At 44.0% G+C, this 16,852-nt stretch overlaps 2 protein-coding genes across 5 annotated transcripts in view; one reads left to right on the top strand and one right to left on the bottom strand.

Annotated features, from left to right (window-relative positions):
* The first annotated feature begins 1,003 nt into the window (after nt 1–1,003).
* RASL11B (RAS like family 11 member B) lies at nt 1,004–4,983 on the top strand. Its single transcript, XM_005490024.4, has 4 exons — nt 1,004–1,283; nt 1,368–1,424; nt 2,493–2,569; nt 3,405–4,983. Exons 1-4 carry the CDS (start codon nt 1,160–1,162, stop codon nt 3,870–3,872), a joined length of 726 nt encoding a protein of 241 aa, XP_005490081.2. The 5' UTR covers nt 1,004–1,159; the 3' UTR covers nt 3,873–4,983.
* SCFD2 (sec1 family domain containing 2) overlaps nt 4,420–16,852 on the bottom strand; it is a 188,353-nt gene continuing 175,920 nt past the window's right edge. For 2 of the 4 annotated variants that reach the window (XM_074541503.1, XM_005490055.3), the window contains 2 exons: nt 12,093–12,212; nt 4,420–8,082 (listed from right to left, as the gene is read on the bottom strand). In XM_074541503.1, coding sequence (XP_074397604.1) covers nt 7,990–8,082; nt 12,093–12,212 — 213 coding nt within the window. In that variant the 3' untranslated portion in view covers nt 4,420–7,989. Of the gene's footprint in view, nt 8,083–12,092; nt 12,213–12,246; nt 12,289–16,852 lie in introns of all 4 variants that reach the window. The other 2 variants (XM_074541501.1, XM_074541502.1) reach the window with 2 other exon arrangements.

Below are 16,852 nucleotides of genomic sequence, written 5' to 3'. Positions count from 1 at the left end.
GACTTCCTTCAATCTCTATGCCCTTCTCACCACATGACTGCACTGCCCTGTTTCTTTTTTCCCGGTTGAGGTAACTACTTCTAGCTGACATTATTTAACTTCTGCATTTCTTCATCTTGAAGACAACACTTTCTTAGGAGAGTGATTATCTTCACTTTCACCTTTAGGTTTTCTATTTCCAATGGCCTTAATTACAAAGATGCCAGATAATCTTCTATGAGATCCTTTCCCTTTGCTCAAGGTACAATGTCCAGTTCATTTCTGCTGCACTGGCATAAAAAAATCCAGTCTTTTCTCTGCATTCAAGCCCTTGAGTCCTTCAGCCTTGTTGATTAATTTCTAATTGTGTCTCTTGCCCCTTCCCCCTTTGACTTAGAATACCTTTTTTACCCATCCATTTATTTTAAACTGCACCTCTGAAACAATTTCCCCCCGCTATGACCATAGTAGCCTTACAGTACACCCACTACCCACAAAGCTAATCCACCATCACCTCTGCTGTTGGCCTGGTGGCCGGCAAGGACAGCAGCCTCTCTCTTGTACTCAGCACGGCTCAGTCCCAGGTGTGGTTCACAGTCTGCTCGCACCTCTCAGGGCAACTCAGGGCAGGGGCAGGGCAGGGCAGGGCAAGACAAGGCAGGGCAGGGCAAGCAAGGCATCGGGAGGTGTGGGGCGGCAGGGTTAGGTGTATGACCCATACTGACACCCGCAGGGCCGATGCAGCCGCCAGCCGGGGCACCGGCCGGGTGGCTGAGCCTTTATGGACGCCGTGCGCGTTTCGGTCAGCCTGGCGGGATTTTGGGAGCAGAGATCTTCGGGAACGCTCGATCCGTCGCCGCCAGGATGCTGCGGGCGTTTGACTCCCGAAGAGCGGGGAGGTCACACACAGACACAACCTCCCCACTTCCCACATCCTTCCCCACCCGAGGCGCGGGGTCCGCCGCGCCCCCCGCAGCCGCTCACGCTGCCCGGCACAGGCGGAGCGCTGTCGGGGCGTGTTTCGGGCGTGTTTAGGGGCGTGTTTCGGGACCTGTTTCGGGGGTGTTTCGGGGCGGTGCTCGGGCGCTCTGAGTGGCCGCCAGGGCCCGGGGCGGGACGCGGGGGCGAGAAAAGGGCCGAGGTCTCGGCGGCGGCAGCTCGGGCGCGGGTGGCGGCCGGGATGCGCCTGACGCAGAGCATGTGCACCATCGCCGAGTGCGCGCCCGGCGGCGATGGCCCCGCCACCGCCCGGCCCCGCCTCGTCAAGATCGCGGTGGTGGGGGGCAGCGGCGTGGGCAAGACAGGTGAGGGGCAGCGCCGGGCCGGGCGGGCGGGGGGCTGGCGGCGGCGGAGCGCGGCTAATGGTGCCTGTCTGTGCCTGCCCGCAGCGCTCGTGGTGCGGTTCCTCACCCGGCGGTTCATCGGCGACTACGAGCGGAACGCAGGTAGGCGGGCGGCGGCGTGGCTTTGTCCCTTCCCGCCGGCACGGGGTCGGGCGGGGGTACCGCGGGGCGGCGGGTGGGGGCCTCCCCTGAGGCTGCCTGGGCTGGGGGGGCGAGCCCTGAGGGAGAGCGGGGCCCCAGCGCTGAGCCGGGCACAGGTGGGGCGGGCAGAGCTCGCTCCCTCGCCCGGGGCTGGCAACGACCCGGATCCCCCGGGTTCCGCGGCTGCTGGAGCCCCGAGAGCCCCTTCCCTGCCCGCTCTGCTCGCAGCCCTCGGAAAGGGGCACGCCAGGCACAGCCACATGCGGTTTGTGGTGGCAGCAGATCTAGGGATGGGTTGTACTGCAGGTCTCGGGCAGAATTTGCTTTATGTGGTGGAAGTACCTCTTTTTTGAAGGAGTCTTTTAGCTAAAAGCAGAAAACATTCTGTAAACCTTCTGCTGTATTGTTCTCTGCAAACTGAGTGCCAGCAGCTGCATGGGCTAGGCAGAGCCAGTCATAAAGGGGAAAATGGAGAGGTGATGTTACATACCTCATTCAGTGAGTACAGTGCAGAGTCTGAACTAATGCCCGTGTGAAATAGACAGCTTTCTGTTGAGGAAATTACTTGAAAAAGCCAAACAACAACCAACCCAGAAAATCTTACAGGCCACCTAGCAGGGAGCCAAAAAATGTATTTGTCTTGGTTTAGGGCAAATTTGGAAGAAAACTTTAAAGGGGGAGCTTCATTTAATGATGGAAATACTAAATGACAAGAAAACTGCTTTTCTATGGAATGAAATCGGGTTGTTTTGCACTCTTACCTTTATCATTCAAGATAAGACAGTCTTTAAGAGTGTTAAAAGTTCCAGGTTGCCTACCATTTGATGCCCAGCTTCAATACAAGCAAATTCATCATTAAATCCCAGGTTTCTAGCAATAAATATTGTTAACACCCAAAAAGCTAATAGCACTAGTTTCTTGCTTCATGAGGGGTGATATGACTTTCCCTACACAACAAATGGGTAGCAGAAGTAACATTTGTCTATAGAGTGGTGACTGTACCTGTGAACCTGTTGGTGTTCTTGTCAGGTAATCTCTACAGCAGGCACATCCAGGTAGATGGAGAGATGTTGGCTATCCAAGTGCAAGATACTCCAGGAGTTCAGGTGAGCTAGATGCAACCATGCTACCAGAGTAGCTCTAAATGTTTGTGCGCTTGCATCCCTCTGTGCAGCATCTTGTTGTGGTCTTTCTTTAAAACGTTTTGCTGCGTGTTTCAGAGTTTGGTGTTCCTTGTGGGAGAGGTCGTAACTTGTGTTTGAACCAGTCAAGCCAGCTGTTGAGAGACTGTTTCAATGAATCATTTGTGCATTGGAAGCCCGTTACTTCTGAGTGGCTGAATTACTGAAGTGCCTTGTTCCTGTATATTGGGAACATTAGGCACAAATCCAGAAACAATTCAAAGTGGTATATGTGAAAGATGGTATACGAGAAAATAAATGTCATGACCACTGCCCAACAAGCTTCATAAATGTGTATGGCAGAGTGAAGTCTGCTACATTGTGGCTGTGCTCATTAGTGTGTCACAGGCTGAAGTTTTAAATGTATAGACCTGAGTAATGCTGGACTGTTGCCTTTTTGAACTGGGCAACACTCCAGGTCTAAATGCTTCCAGCTCATATCTTTGCTTCCCCAGACTTACTGTCTAGCCAGTTAATTTCCCATTCTGTGGAACTACAAAGTCTTTCTCTGCATGCAGAACTACTCAGGTCAATTTTCCATTTGAGTATAGCAAACTCCAGTGTTAAATTCCAGCTTTTTGCAGCTGAATCAACATCTGCATTTACTCGCTATGCTCAGATTAAGTTCATACTTACCATGTGAAATCCAAATATATGTCTGAAGCTGTAAAATGCTATTTGGCTTTACAGAGTCCTGAAGACAGGTTTCTTTAATCTTTTATGACTTCAGCTATCTAATTTGAGACTACTCACTTTTCAGATCCATGAACACAGTCTGGATTGTAATGAGCAGCTGAACAGATGCATTCGCTGGGCAGATGCCCTGGTGATTGTCTTCTCCATCACTGACTATAAGAGCTTTGAACTACTCAGTCACCTTTACCATCATGTTCGACAGCTACACCCAGGGAACCTGCTCCCTGTCGTCATTGTGGCAAACAAAGCTGATCTCTTGCATATCAAAGAGGTGGAGCCTCAGCAGGGACTTCAGCTGGCCAATATGCTGGGCTGTACTTTCTATGAAGTATCTGTCAGTGAAAACTATAATAACGTCTTCAATGCCTTTCATCTCCTCTGTAAAGAAGTCAATAAACAGCAAATAACCAGCACCCCTGAGAGGAGGAGAACCTCTCTTATTCCACGGCCAAAATCACCCAACATGCAGGATCTGAAGAGAAGGTTTAAGCAAGCTTTGTCTGCCAAAGTGAGGACTGTCACTTCTGTTTGACAGCACAGCCCTTGGTCTACCCAATGTTTAGCTTGAGATTGAAACCTGGTGTGTTTAACATTGGCACATGTAGAATCCAAGATATTGTGAAAGGAGGATGGTTTGAGTAGCCTTTTGCATGGTAGAAGTCTTTAAGCAGTTGCTTAAAAAAAGAACAGCATCAGCTTAGAAAAGGGGAAAAAATAAAACCACCTGAAAAAGTTATACTTTGCAACTTGCTGAACAGATATTTTCATTTGGAAAGGGACCTTTTCAGTAAATGAAACCATTTGCCTTTTCCCCAGTTGGACAGATTTGGCTTTCATTTGTGCAGAAACAACTTTTTTGCTGTAACTCAACTTGAGCAGGGAAGTGCCCTGAACTGCAGGTCCCTGTTCAGAAGTAACCGCTTGAGTTTTCTTCTCACATGGATGAAGGACAGCATGATGAAACTGTTTAATTTTATTGCACAGTAGAACTGGTTTTGTTCTGTGTATTTCAAAACAAATAAGCAAACATCAAATGGTTCTGTAAAAATAAGTGTAAAATAAGTGGACAGGACTGAACATCAAGACTGTAAACAATGGTCTTTTTTTTTTACTAGCCATGTTATTGCTGACAACTTGACCTTACTCTTTGTATGCAAAGCTATTGTCTACAGGGTGTAAACATATCTAATTGCAAACAACTTTTACTGTCTTAAAAAAGTACTTTCCAGACTAAATGATCCAACATGGAGCTTCTGAGGAATGTGTGTGGAGTGATAGTCTAATACAGATGCCATTCTAAGACATCCTTTTTTCTCTCTCTCTCTCCTGTGTGCAGTAGGTGCAAAAAGAACAAAAGGTGTGAAGCATGGCTGGCTCCAGGCAATGAAGCTGATGGCTTGTTCTGAGCTGAGCCAGACCCTCTTCCTTCTTAAACATATGGCAGATTTTATATAAATACTTAATTCTTTTTAATATTGAACCAATGGTGTTCAGAGCCTAAGGGCCTTATACACATGCACTTTAAAAAGCCAGTCGTGCTTTTGTTTAAACTGTAACTTATTTATTTTGTGTACAGTTACTCCTCCTAGGGAGTGGACTTTTCATTCTTACTGCCTGGTACAACATTAAATTTTTGAATTGCATGTTTCCTCGTATGTTCTTTGGGGGTGAGAAACAAGGAGTAACAACCAGTGAAATGCTGAGACAAAGTAATAGCTTTCTTAAGGTAGTTAACATACCCTGCAGAAAATGCAAGGTGTCCTTTCCTGCCTATGCTGTTGCTTTATTAGCATAAACCACAGGGGTTTTGCTCTCACAAATGCTTTACAACTTCCTTTTAAGAAATTCCTGTAGGAGAGGAACTGAATAAGGCAGAGACCTTTCAAATTAAAATGGGATTCTTCATTTCCACTTGTCAAAAATACTTTGGTCTTTAGTGAGAAGGGAATAGTGTGAGGTAGGTCAAAACCTGTAAGAACATTAACTCTATATGACTGCCACTTTCTTTACAAAAATTTATGTTTTGAGCTATATCACTGTGAAGACCTTAATCAAATTGCAAGTCTTCAACTATCTTTTCATGTTTAAGGTAGCTTTACTAAAAGCCTGCCTGAGGGGGATGTTTGTGCTGGTATTAGGCTGATGGCCATACAGGCTCACCTTGTTAGCACACAGCTGCAGGGATGCAGGGAGACACTGGCAGGGCCCCTGACGATAATCTTTTGGACCACGAGTTACTAGCCAAGTGACTTAGGGTTGGCGTTGCAAACAAAACTGAGCTTATACCAAATAGTGCTTAGCTTATTAATAAAGAAGTAAATCAATTTCCCAAGAGTAGCTTTATGTTTTCTCCTCTTTTTGCCTTCTGAGTATTGCTTGGTGTTGCAGGCAGAGGACTCAGACACTCTTTGCTACGGTCTTGCACCTGCCCATTCAACTTTCTTCTGTACTGTTTCTACTCATGTGGGACTGGCAGGAGATCCCTCATCCCTTCACATTTTCCCCCAGCACAGGGTTCCTGTAGCTGCTACAGCTATCTCCTACAAATGAATAATCTTACTATTGCACTAGGGCCACTGGAAAGTCTCCACTGTACTTTTGGTCCATAAGCAGCATCAATTACCACAGCTGTGGCCCCATGGGCTGAGAAGATTCCTCCAAAGTGTGTGTGGGCTGGGAAGCTGGTGTCTGTCTCTGCTTGAGCCAGAGGAAGTGCAAGATCACTGGTGTCTGCTCAGACTCAGCCCTGCCTCTTCCATACAGTAGATGGCCAAGTCAGAGACCTGAGGGCATTTGATGAAAGACAGGTGAGGGGGTGAAGACCACAACAGCAGCCTCCAGCAGCTCAGGAAAGCAGCAGCATCTCAGAGGTGTGAGTGCCTGAGCTCAGCAATGGCACTGAACACGGGCAAGCCTTTCTGCTATGAGCTGAGTTTAGGAAATGTTCTAGGACCAAGATAGACGGTCTAGATTCCTAGGGACAATCAAATAATGCAAAAGTAAAAGGGATTGCAGGAATATGCACTTCTGGCATGTGTAGCTCTGCATACTAGGAGAAAAGGAGAAGGCAGATTAGGTTTGGCATTGTGAGAGCATTGCTTTATTGATTACAGAATTTATGAAACAACCATATTCTAAGAAAGATTGAACAGTACAGAATGACAGAAAAACCAAGAGACCAACTACTTGCTTGCCAGTTGCTCTATTCAAACTATTCCTTGAGCTTTTAATATTGCAATCATAGCATTTCTCATTTTTTCTAGCACAAAGTTCCATTCTATAGTCATTCTTATAAATTTCTCTTCCATAGAGGAGACATTGTCTGTGCTTTATAATCAGTCCATTGTTTACTTCCAGCCACTCAAAATTGAATTTAAACCAAAATGCACCCTTTTCTGAAGACCATAAACATTTAGGAGAACTAATGCTAGCTAGTGAACAAAATTTAAAAAACTACTTCCCATTTATTCTACTCTGGCATAATAAAGAATGCTGTGATAGAGTGAATGTCACTTAATTTCACATTCTCATCTCAGTGTAAAATGTAGTTGTAGCATTACTTGGATGAAGTAAGAGGATGCAGCTTTAGAGCTCCACCATTTTATGTTGCAATTCAGAAATCTCGGTGCTATATGAAATTCTCTATTGGCTGCTGCTCTTCCATCACAGATTGTAGCAAAATTTTATAAAGAAAAGTTACATAACTGAATTTGATTGCAGCTATTTCATGATCATAAATTAAAAATAAAAGCTGTTTCTAATCAAGCTGTTCAGAAATCTAGCTCAAGAAAGAATCTGTGCTGTGGCCTCTTGAAAATGGGATCATGCCCTTTTTAAAATTTTTTTTGTTCCTTCTTTTTTAAATGCATGTGAGGGGAGGATTCTTTTGGGGTTATCATCAAACCATCACAGCCCATATGGCCTCCTGCATAAATCTACAGAGATGTGTGCCATCAGAAACTGTCTTTTCTTCTGGGACTGTGGGGGGAGAAACTAGAGCAGGAAACTGAAGGCTGAGAGAGAAGCAGCCATGTAACCCAGCCCTTGAGTCTGGCTCTGCTTCCCTGCCTCCAACAGTCCTGCTGAGAGAGCATGGCCAGGCTGGGAGCTGTGTGCCAGCCAGATCAGGGCTCTGTTCCATGATCTCTCTGGAGTGAGGAACAAAGTGCGAGTAGATGCTGTTAACATTGTATAAGGCACACATCTTGCAAGGTTGCATGACAGAGGGTGGATTTTGCTAACCTCTCACTCTCTCAGCAGCATTTCCCACCAGCAAGCCCAGCAAAACCATCAGGAAAAACGGTACTGGTGGGGAGTGCAAATGGTGCATCACCTGGTTCTCAGCTGCTCTTTTGCTTGGGAATGATTACAAACAATCACCCTCACCATGCTGAGCGAGGCTGGGAGTGATTCAGCACTGCGCAGTGCTATCGTCAGTAGGGGAGGTTGGTTGTTGGACAAATGGACCATTCTGAAGAGCTGCCCATGAGCTGCAGGTGTTCCCTTGCAGCCAGATACCCTGCTGTTTCACCTGCAGCTGTAATTGCAGCAGTTGACACATCAGTTTTTGGAGGGCTCTTGAGAAGAGTGACAGAGCAGAGATTTGATGTTTCCAGGCAAGGCACTCATCTTCTCCACAGCCTCCCCCGTCAGATGCGAGCGTCAGGCTGGAGACGGTCTGATGCAAACAAGAGCTCCACAGCACTGTGTGGTGTCAGGACCACAGAGGAGAGCACAATTACCTGAAAGAAGGGGAACAAGAAGCAACAAGTCAAGCTGAAAGGGATTGAGACAGTACTAATGAGCCATAGACAGTAACTGTTTGCTTTACCCAGCTCTAGGCAGGCTGGCTGCCTCTGGTGTTTACTGATAGAGCAATGTACCTTGTCCAGCAAAACTGTCTGCTGGCTAATAACTGCAGTTAAATCTCTTTAAGGAGCATAATGACTGCTAGCATTGTATGCTTAATGAATGTGTGCTTTGACACATTTCTACCCACATTTTACCTGGTGATTTATTGTGACTGCCAGTGCATTTACTGTGAGGCACCAGCTGATGAAGCTGCAGTTTCCTCTCCTACAGCACAGATCTGAGTGATGCCTGTTTCCTCTCAGTTGAAGGTAAGGTGAGCAGCACAGAAGTGCCTGCTGCAGGAAGCCAGACTCTCGGTTCCAAACCATTTTTTCAGACCAGGCACAGGCTGTTCTGCGCATCAGGCTCAACCTTGAGCACATTCAGATGTTATCACTTTGGTTTCTTCCAGTTTTTAATCCCAGATGGGTCTGATGAATGAAAACATTGCTCACTACAACCATGACAGACATGCTGCCAGGTGCAGGTATCTGTTTTCCCTGAGTGAAAACCAGCATGTAATTATGTGGTGTGAAGGCTTCTCTGCAGAGCAAAGCTATCATCCAGGAGTGAGTGTGTACACTCTTGCTCGGAGGAGCGAAGCCAGGGTTGAAATCATAGGACACTGCTCTTACTGAGCCCCTAGTTTAGCAGTGTCCATAGGGTCAGGATTGCAGGCTGGGATCTGGGGGCAGATTTAATCATTCTAGCTCACTTGAAAATGAATTTGCTTCTTCAGCGCAAAACTAAGGAGAGGAAGCACAAACATCAACAACAGAGTATGTGTGTCCATCTACTGCAGCAGCTATCAAATGCCTTGTGCTGTCCATCATGTAGCTTAAGTATGTGGTAATGCTGCATTTAAACTTTTTTTGTTGCTCTTTCTTTCATCTTTTCACTTCAGATACTGAAAAGATCCCTTCTGTATTGGTGATAGCCTCCCCCTCACTTCTCCTCTTCCCTTGTCCTCCCACACAATCTGCAGCAAACTGACACTGATTATCTCTTCCTTCATAAGCCTGAAAAAGTCTCTGTAACTTGCAGATGCCAAAGGCTGACACTGTCTTACTTATGTTACATGAGAATCAGACTATAGTACAGTATGTGCTCATCTTGTTATCCTGCAGCTTTAACTCTGAAAAACATGAAGGGACATGTTACTAAACTTTTTCTAGTGTACAAGCCAAACATCAACAATAGCCACCGACAGATAAAAGCAATTTCTTCTTGGAGTCCTACTACTGAATCCTCAGGAGATTTGTGCAACAAATAGTAAGCCCAGAGTGAAAAATGAGATCTCCAACTTTAATGTCTCAGAAAAGATGCTTGAATACAGCAGGACTTCTTTCCCTCCAGTGTTTCCAAGGGCTTGTTGAGGGGGATAAATGTGAATGTTTGTTCTTTCATTTTTACAGAGGAGAATTGCCCAGATAAGTAATGTCCATCTCTTCTGCAGGCAGCTCTCTTCAGGACAGTCCTTTGCAGCCTTTCTCCTTGTTCCATACCCCATGCCTGCCTTTCACCCTTCACCTGAAGGGCTCTCCCCTCCTAGTGGCAGCCAAGGTGGAAGAGCCAGGAGCCCCCATCCTGACCCACTGAACTCCAATGGGAAGTTTCCCCCCAGCACACCTGAAGGTAGGGAAGGATGGAGCTAGCATCTAAAGGGGCATCTGAAAGTTTATCAGTCTGCTGGCCTCAGCCACGACCACATTGTAATGTTGGGAGAAGGGAGAGAGAAACATGTTGGTTGTATGTTGGGAGAAGGGATTGAGAAACATTCTCTCATGCTCTTTCCCCTTTATTACTCTCCTGATAAGCAGAAAAAGAGAAGTAATTTCTTCCTTAAAAAATAGGATACTTCTCACTAGTTATGGGGAGCTATTTACCACCATTCAAAACCAAATGGTGCATAGGAAACACTGTATTTCTTTGTGCTTCTCCATGAGAAATAAAATTGTCATTCAGATTCAGATGCAGAATAGTTCTGTGGATAGAAACATGTGTCTCTTATTCCACATTTAAATGTCATTTGCTTCAACTCCAAACAGTTGCTGAAGTAATCAGTGCATCCTGTCAGTTTTTCTTCAATTCCTTTACTCAATTTTTGTACTTACACATTTCTCCAGTTTCCCAAGAGCCAGTAATTAGTATAAATGTTAGTGCTTTGTTTGACTGGAATGGACTTGGAAGGCCAGTGTTTCCCTGAAGCCTGAACCTGACTGCCTGAACAGCACAAAAAGGCTCTGTTAAATCCTGGCTTGAGTTAGATAAATGCCTGGCTTTTTGAAAAGAAAGTAATCCTAAACAGGTGCTGTATATTCACAACTATAGTGCAGAAATCCAGGTAAAGCCAACAAATTTACAAACTTTTTTTTTGTGAGAGATTTGCACAACTGCTTAGTTTTTTCTTTCTCTTCCTCCTCCCTCCTCTCCCCCAAAGTTCTTTCACCTCTAACACAGCACAGTTGGATAAAGGGAAAGATGCAGCAAAAGCTTAAAATGCTTTAGGAATCTGCCTCAGAGGGTGACCTGCTGCCAGGGTTAAGCCAAAGCAAAGCAACACCAGATCCCATGTCACCACTGTCAAGCCTTAAGTCCCTCTAGAAAGCTAGTTGAAAATCTCCCTCAGATGTTAAAACCCACTCAGATGTTAACCCTCTGTTTATCTTTCAGGGTGTCTTAATACATTTTGTGTGTGGATTAACTTGTCCATCAGTGTGTCACAACTCAACTCCCCTCCACGAAGGAAAATATAATTTGCTATTTAGAGGAGATTAGCAGCAGACTAATGGGGAAGAAAGGTGCTATCGGATTCTAAGAAACTTGCTAAAATGGTACTCCATCTTACAAAATACTGCTTGAGACTGCCTTGCAAAGACAACTGAAACATGGAAGCAACATGTCAGACTGAGGGGCTGCTTTGCCTGTTGTGGTTGGCTCCATTTTGCTAATGATTTCTCAATAATCAAAATTGCCTTCCACAGGATTTGAAAACAAGATGTTTGCCAGCCGCCCTGGAAACCAGAGTTATGTTTATGATGCAGCTGGTTACACAGCACTTTGGAGTCTTTGTATTGCCCTGTGTGTCTGCAGTACTCAACAGACACCTGCTTGGTCCTCCACAATTAATGATGATTTTTAACACCTCAGGTGCCACCAGAGCTCACCCATCCTCCTCCTCTCCCTCCTCCATTCCAATGACAGTTACTGTAATCAAGTTCTGCTGCCAGAGAGCGGATGAGGCAAAGATCAGCCACATGGACATTACTGAAGGCTCACTGTGGGAGCCATCCCTTCCAGGAGTCCAACTGCACATTCGAGGGGTGCAGAGACTTGGGGCTTTCTGCACATATCCTGCTTCAGGCTACTTAAGGTCTAATGGTCAGCTATCAGAGACAGCTGGCCAGACACAAGAAGAGTGCAGCTGTATCCAGGTTAATTTATTTGGCTCCTCACCACTGCTAATTGGCATGCCTGCAGGATTACCACTGGTAACTCACTAGGTGGTACCCAGGCTCCTGAGTATCCCTGCACTATGTCCCGTAGATGGATGACCAGGGACCCTGTAGCTTTTTGGACAGCAAATGTTTCTGTTTATAAAGAATACAAAGAAACTAATCTCTTGAGACACGATGGAAGCTACTTCAAATTAATGCTAGTCTGTTCTGAACTCTCCAACCTGAGTTTGAACTTTTGTTGCTGACTATAATGCGAAAAAAGAAACCCTTGGTGCCTGAATACTTGTTGCCTACAGATGTTTCACAGCAAAATCCCAGCATGATTCCTGCCCATATGGCTGTGGCTTTCTGTAGGTTTGGTACCAGTGCTACAGGGAACACTATTTGATGAATTTTCTTAGTTTTTGTTTGGACAGGAACTGTATGCTTAGAGCTGTTTGTACCTGGGTACCAGGTTTGCGTGTTGCTACCAAATCCTTCACCATTTTGACCTCAGAGACTGACACTCCTCCCACCATAAAGATGATCAGAAGAGGATGATCACCAGGGTGAGGGCGATTCACCTGGAAAATGAAGAAAAGCATTATTTGTACTCACTTCATCCAGGTCCATCCAGCGAGTGATCAGCTCCCTAAGTGGCTAAAGGAAGACCAAAGAGGAAGCTCAGAAAGAAATATTCATGGAATACTGTAGCAGCGGAGAGGGAAATCAATGGGGATGATGCCCAGTTAGAACTAATTAGCTGTTTCCAGGGAAATAACGTCTCCATGGACTCCCCTGAAACCTATGGGCGTTTCTCCTGAAGTCTCAGGGTTTCTCCCTCCATTCCTTCTTCATTACTTTCCTCCCTTTACCAGAGAGGGAGGAGAGTACTTGGGTGGATGTTTACTTTGGATACACATACACAGGAGACTTTAGGGAATGAGGGGTAAATTACTACCCAGCAGAAGCAAGGAGTCCGCCCCAAACATGCTAGAATCCCTGCCTGAGGTCAACATGGAAAGGAATTTTATGCAATGTGTTTTCACCAGTGCAGTGAATAATCTTTTACAATTCATCCAATAAAAATAAATAAGGTCCATTGAAGTATAAAATCAGTTTACAGCTTGTTTCAATTCAGAGTTTTCAATGCTTCTATGAGTACCTTTAGCTCCAAGAAAATACTTGTTTCATTTTTCCTCAATTATCTTTAAAATGGCACAAATATTCCACTTCAGTTAAGACCTCATAATTAATTTTAAATGTGAAGGTGATGCTTTAATTAATTTTAAATATGTATTTTAATTTTAAATGTGAAGATGATGCTTTACATCAATTTCCTCTTAGCCACTTCTAGACGTTTGATAACTTTGCTGTTTCCTAGCAAACTGTTTCCTTCTTGAGAAAACACACTCCCCTGACACTACCTTGATCCAGTCTTTGGGAGGGATGTCAACAGAGCCCATGCAATTGCTCTTGTCACATCATCCTGGAGCATGAAACACTCCAAATGTTCAGTTCAGAAAAGTGGCAAAATAGTTTAATTCCTTTTTAGACTCTCTGCCTCCTCTCCTTGTGTGAGCGTAGGCTTTTAACAGCGTTCACTTGACAGAGTGAAATTGGTGTCAGCCCATGTTTGGGCAGAGCAGGGCTCCTTTGCTTTTCCCACCACAGCAGCTTGCTTTGATCCTTGTGGCTCCAGATCCTGGGGATACAGCTCCTCTTCTTTTCCTTATTGTGGCTTTCCTATATTTAGTAATTTGGCTCTTTTTCATCCTGCAGGTCTGACAGGCTTTATGCCTGGTAACCTTCAGCAAGGACTCTTCCTTGAAGCCAGCACAGGGAGATGCTCTCTCTCCAGGCTAGCTGGCTTTGATTACATGGGGCTGGTTCCCTATTCAATGCTGCTCCCCAGGGCAAGGAGCTCTTGAATTCCTGAGCCTTTAAAACTAGTACATCTGCCTTAGACAGATGTATTAGTTAGCTGAGTATTTGCATAAATATAAATATGGGTGTTTATTCTCTTGCTCTCTGACTTTGTTGATAGCATATATAGCACAATTCCAGGGCATTGGAACAGGAGAGTGGTCCCAGCACCTCACCTGCCTGGATAATGCCCTTGGGCACATGGTGTGATACTTGGGAATGGTGTTGTGCAGGGCCAGGAGCTGGACTCAATCATCCTTCTGGGTTCCTTCCAACTCACAATATTCTGTGATTCTGGGATTCTATGATTCCTAAAATCTTTCCTAGCAAAAACAAACTCATAATAAACATGCATGCAGAACATTGGGCATACAAAGGACACCCAGTATAAGAATTGGAAATCATGAGCTTTCAGGGTTATGCTAAAGAGAAAATGTCTTAACAAATCATTTCCTTCAGTCAAAATAAACCTAGATCCAAACACATGGTGCCTATATAAAACTTACTATTTTTCAGAAGACTAAAGTTCAAACCACAAATTCCAGAAATGCGTATTAAAAATGCTATTAGGCATGCAAGCTCTAAATTCAATTAAAACAGAAATGACAAGGTCTTGGAATCTGTAATTTTGTTATGCTATGTGTAAGTGTTTTGAAGGAGGACAGTACTTTGGGTACAAAATATTTGGCTGTGTTAAGAATGCAAGTTTCTGCCAATTTATTTTTTTTTCTTGTTTGATAATACAACCACCCAAGACTCTCTCTTTTGAAGGAACTGGCTGCATGTAGCTGAACACAACTCATTCCAGTGATAGAGAAGAAGAACTGAAATGGATTGCAACAAAAGCAATGTGTATCTTCTGGGATCCTTCTATAGTTCAGTTGATTTGGGACATTTCCACTGCCTCTGAATTTACTGTGAAATCTGAATTTTGCCAAAATCCCTGAGAGAAATTCACTTTCAATTCAAAATGCCATATATTAAAAAAAAATCAGAGAGCTGTCTCAGACAATTAAAAAAACCCTCAAAACCATTATGTTGACTTGAAAGAGTCCAAAGGAAGTGGGATGGTGCCCTGAGCCAGCAGAGTGTCCCAGTAGGACACCAGGGCCTTCTCCCCAGCTCTAAGCTCACCATCCAGGGTGTGCTCAGGATGCTGGTGGTCAGAGGGCTCTTTGCTGGTGCATGTGTCTGTGTGAAGGAGAGAGAGAGGAGGAGGAGGTGGTAAAACAGGGTAGCAGTGGTCAGGAAAACTCTAAAACTGAAACTGGAAGGCATTAGAGAACAGGAGTTTTCTCATGGCTCATGGCAGCTCACAAAACACAGGTTTTTTTTCTGAGGAAAGTCAGCAAAACCAATCATTATTGTTCTGTAACTCACCCAACAAAAACAGCACCACTGATGATTCTGGTATTTGTGACCAACCAGAAACCAATTAATTTAGCTCAATAACTGGAAAAAGGAAAACATGTCAATCACCAGAAACTAGGCTGCTGTGTAGGGCAGTGGGTATCAATGATAGCAAGCTCAGATGATCACAAAACATGTCATCTAGAGCAGTAGTCAAAACAGGAGTCCTTGAAGCAGGGAGGCTTTTTTCCTTCACCATCCCTTAGCTTCAAAACAAACATATGTGCCAGACAAACAACTTCTGGATGAGAGATGTCTTTAAAAGTCTGTCCTGAACTAACACACCTGAGGCAATCAGCAAAGTGTTTTTATGTGAGTTGGCATTGGTATTCAGGCATTGAGAAAGAAACAAAAATAAGGAAGCTCACAGAATAATTACTGTGCTGATGGTGTGATTGTGTCAGAAATACAGGCTGGTCAGACACTCATTCATGCAACAATTGAGCACATGCCAGCAAGCCAGGCTACAAACTACGGGAGCAAGCATGGACACATATTTGTGAAGTATATAATGATGCCTATGAAATGTGAAGTACATGATGATGCCTATGAAATGTTTACCCTACACAAAGTTCACTTGCTCATCTCTTAAATATTCCTTATAGTAAGATATTTGTCTTACCAGGAAAGATGCATTTACAGGTACATATTGCCATAATTACCTGTGTCTGTCTCTCTTTCACACACACACCCACCCACCCCTTCTAAAAGGACAGATTAGTCCTCAAACTAGTTAAAGGTGTCAATGTCTCCATCTAACCATTTAGGCCTTCTGAGATCCTTATATTCTTATTTTTTCCATTTAAAGAATAACCTATATTTGTGCTTAAAAATTCTGCAATAAACAAATACAATGAAATCAATAGCATTGTGAAAATTACTGGTAAATGAAACCAATAATTAAAAAATTACTTGGTTGTAACAGCCTGGTTACTTTGTTTGATAGTGGAATGTGTTTTAAACTATTATTATTGGAGTGTTGGCATAAATTTTTCAGTTCTGACATAAGAATGGAGATATATTGGGTCACTTTTTCTATATATATCTTCTGTTGTCTTAGGGTTTTATTATTACCTTTGAAGAACTGAGAATTTCAATTTAGGAACCTAACTGAATGTATCTTGGAAATCTATTTCAACTGTGGAAACAGATTCCTGAGAACAAGCACTGGATTTTAGGCTTACTTGATTATGTGCTCAATACTAGCTTTATTTGAAACAACAGAAAAATAACGTGTTTATTCTGATACTGGGTTCTAGAATAGTACCAACACAACAGTCAAAACTATTTTTGTCACCTGACTTTAAATGCAGGTCTAGCAGGAATTTTCACAAAGGAAAAAATAAAATTCTATTACCATAGAATCACAGAATCAAATTGGAAGGAGCCTTGTACCTCATCTAGTTCACTTCCCTGCCCAAAGCATGGCCAACTTCAAAATTATATCAAGTTGCTCAGGGCTTTGTTTGGCCAACATTTGAATATCTCAGAGAGGGAGAATTCTCTGGATTTAATCACTCTTCCTGTTAGAATTTTTTTCCTTTATTCAACTGGAATTTCCCTTGCTGCAACCTGTGTCCACTGCCTCACACAGTTTGCTGATGTCTCTTCTATGTGGAGGGGTGGTGGTGGTAAAACTAAAGGAAAAACACTGGGCACAATATTGAAATGTACTGTACTCATAACCATACTACTGATGTGGTTTGGTGTGAATTCAGGGTTGTTTTCAATGGAGAATTCAGGATGTGCAGTAAAACAAGGCTGAACGTACAACACGCTGGCTACTCCACACTTCAACTCTGTAAATATTTAGCCGACACTTAGCATGAGCTAATTTGTAAGGCAGAGTAAATTCTTGTAGAATGACTGTCTTAAAACATGCTAAGAG

This window comes from Zonotrichia albicollis, chromosome 5 (assembly GCF_047830755.1).
Source record: "Zonotrichia albicollis isolate bZonAlb1 chromosome 5, bZonAlb1.hap1, whole genome shotgun sequence".
NCBI lineage: Eukaryota > Metazoa > Chordata > Aves > Passeriformes > Passerellidae > Zonotrichia > Zonotrichia albicollis.
This window is presented reverse-complemented; position numbering and strand designations above follow the sequence as displayed.

Bases quoted from the DNA above. Each gene is read 5' to 3' on its own strand.
- RASL11B (XM_005490024.4), top strand. From the start codon at position 1,160: ATGCGCCTGACGCAGAGCATGTGCACCATCGCCGAGTGCGCGCCCGGC. The intron at 1,425-2,492 runs GTAGGCGGGCGG...TGTTCTTGTCAG, and splicing joins CGACTACGAGCGGAACGCAG to GTAATCTCTACAGCAGGCAC. The intron at 2,570-3,404 runs GTGAGCTAGATG...CTCACTTTTCAG, and splicing joins AAGATACTCCAGGAGTTCAG to ATCCATGAACACAGTCTGGA.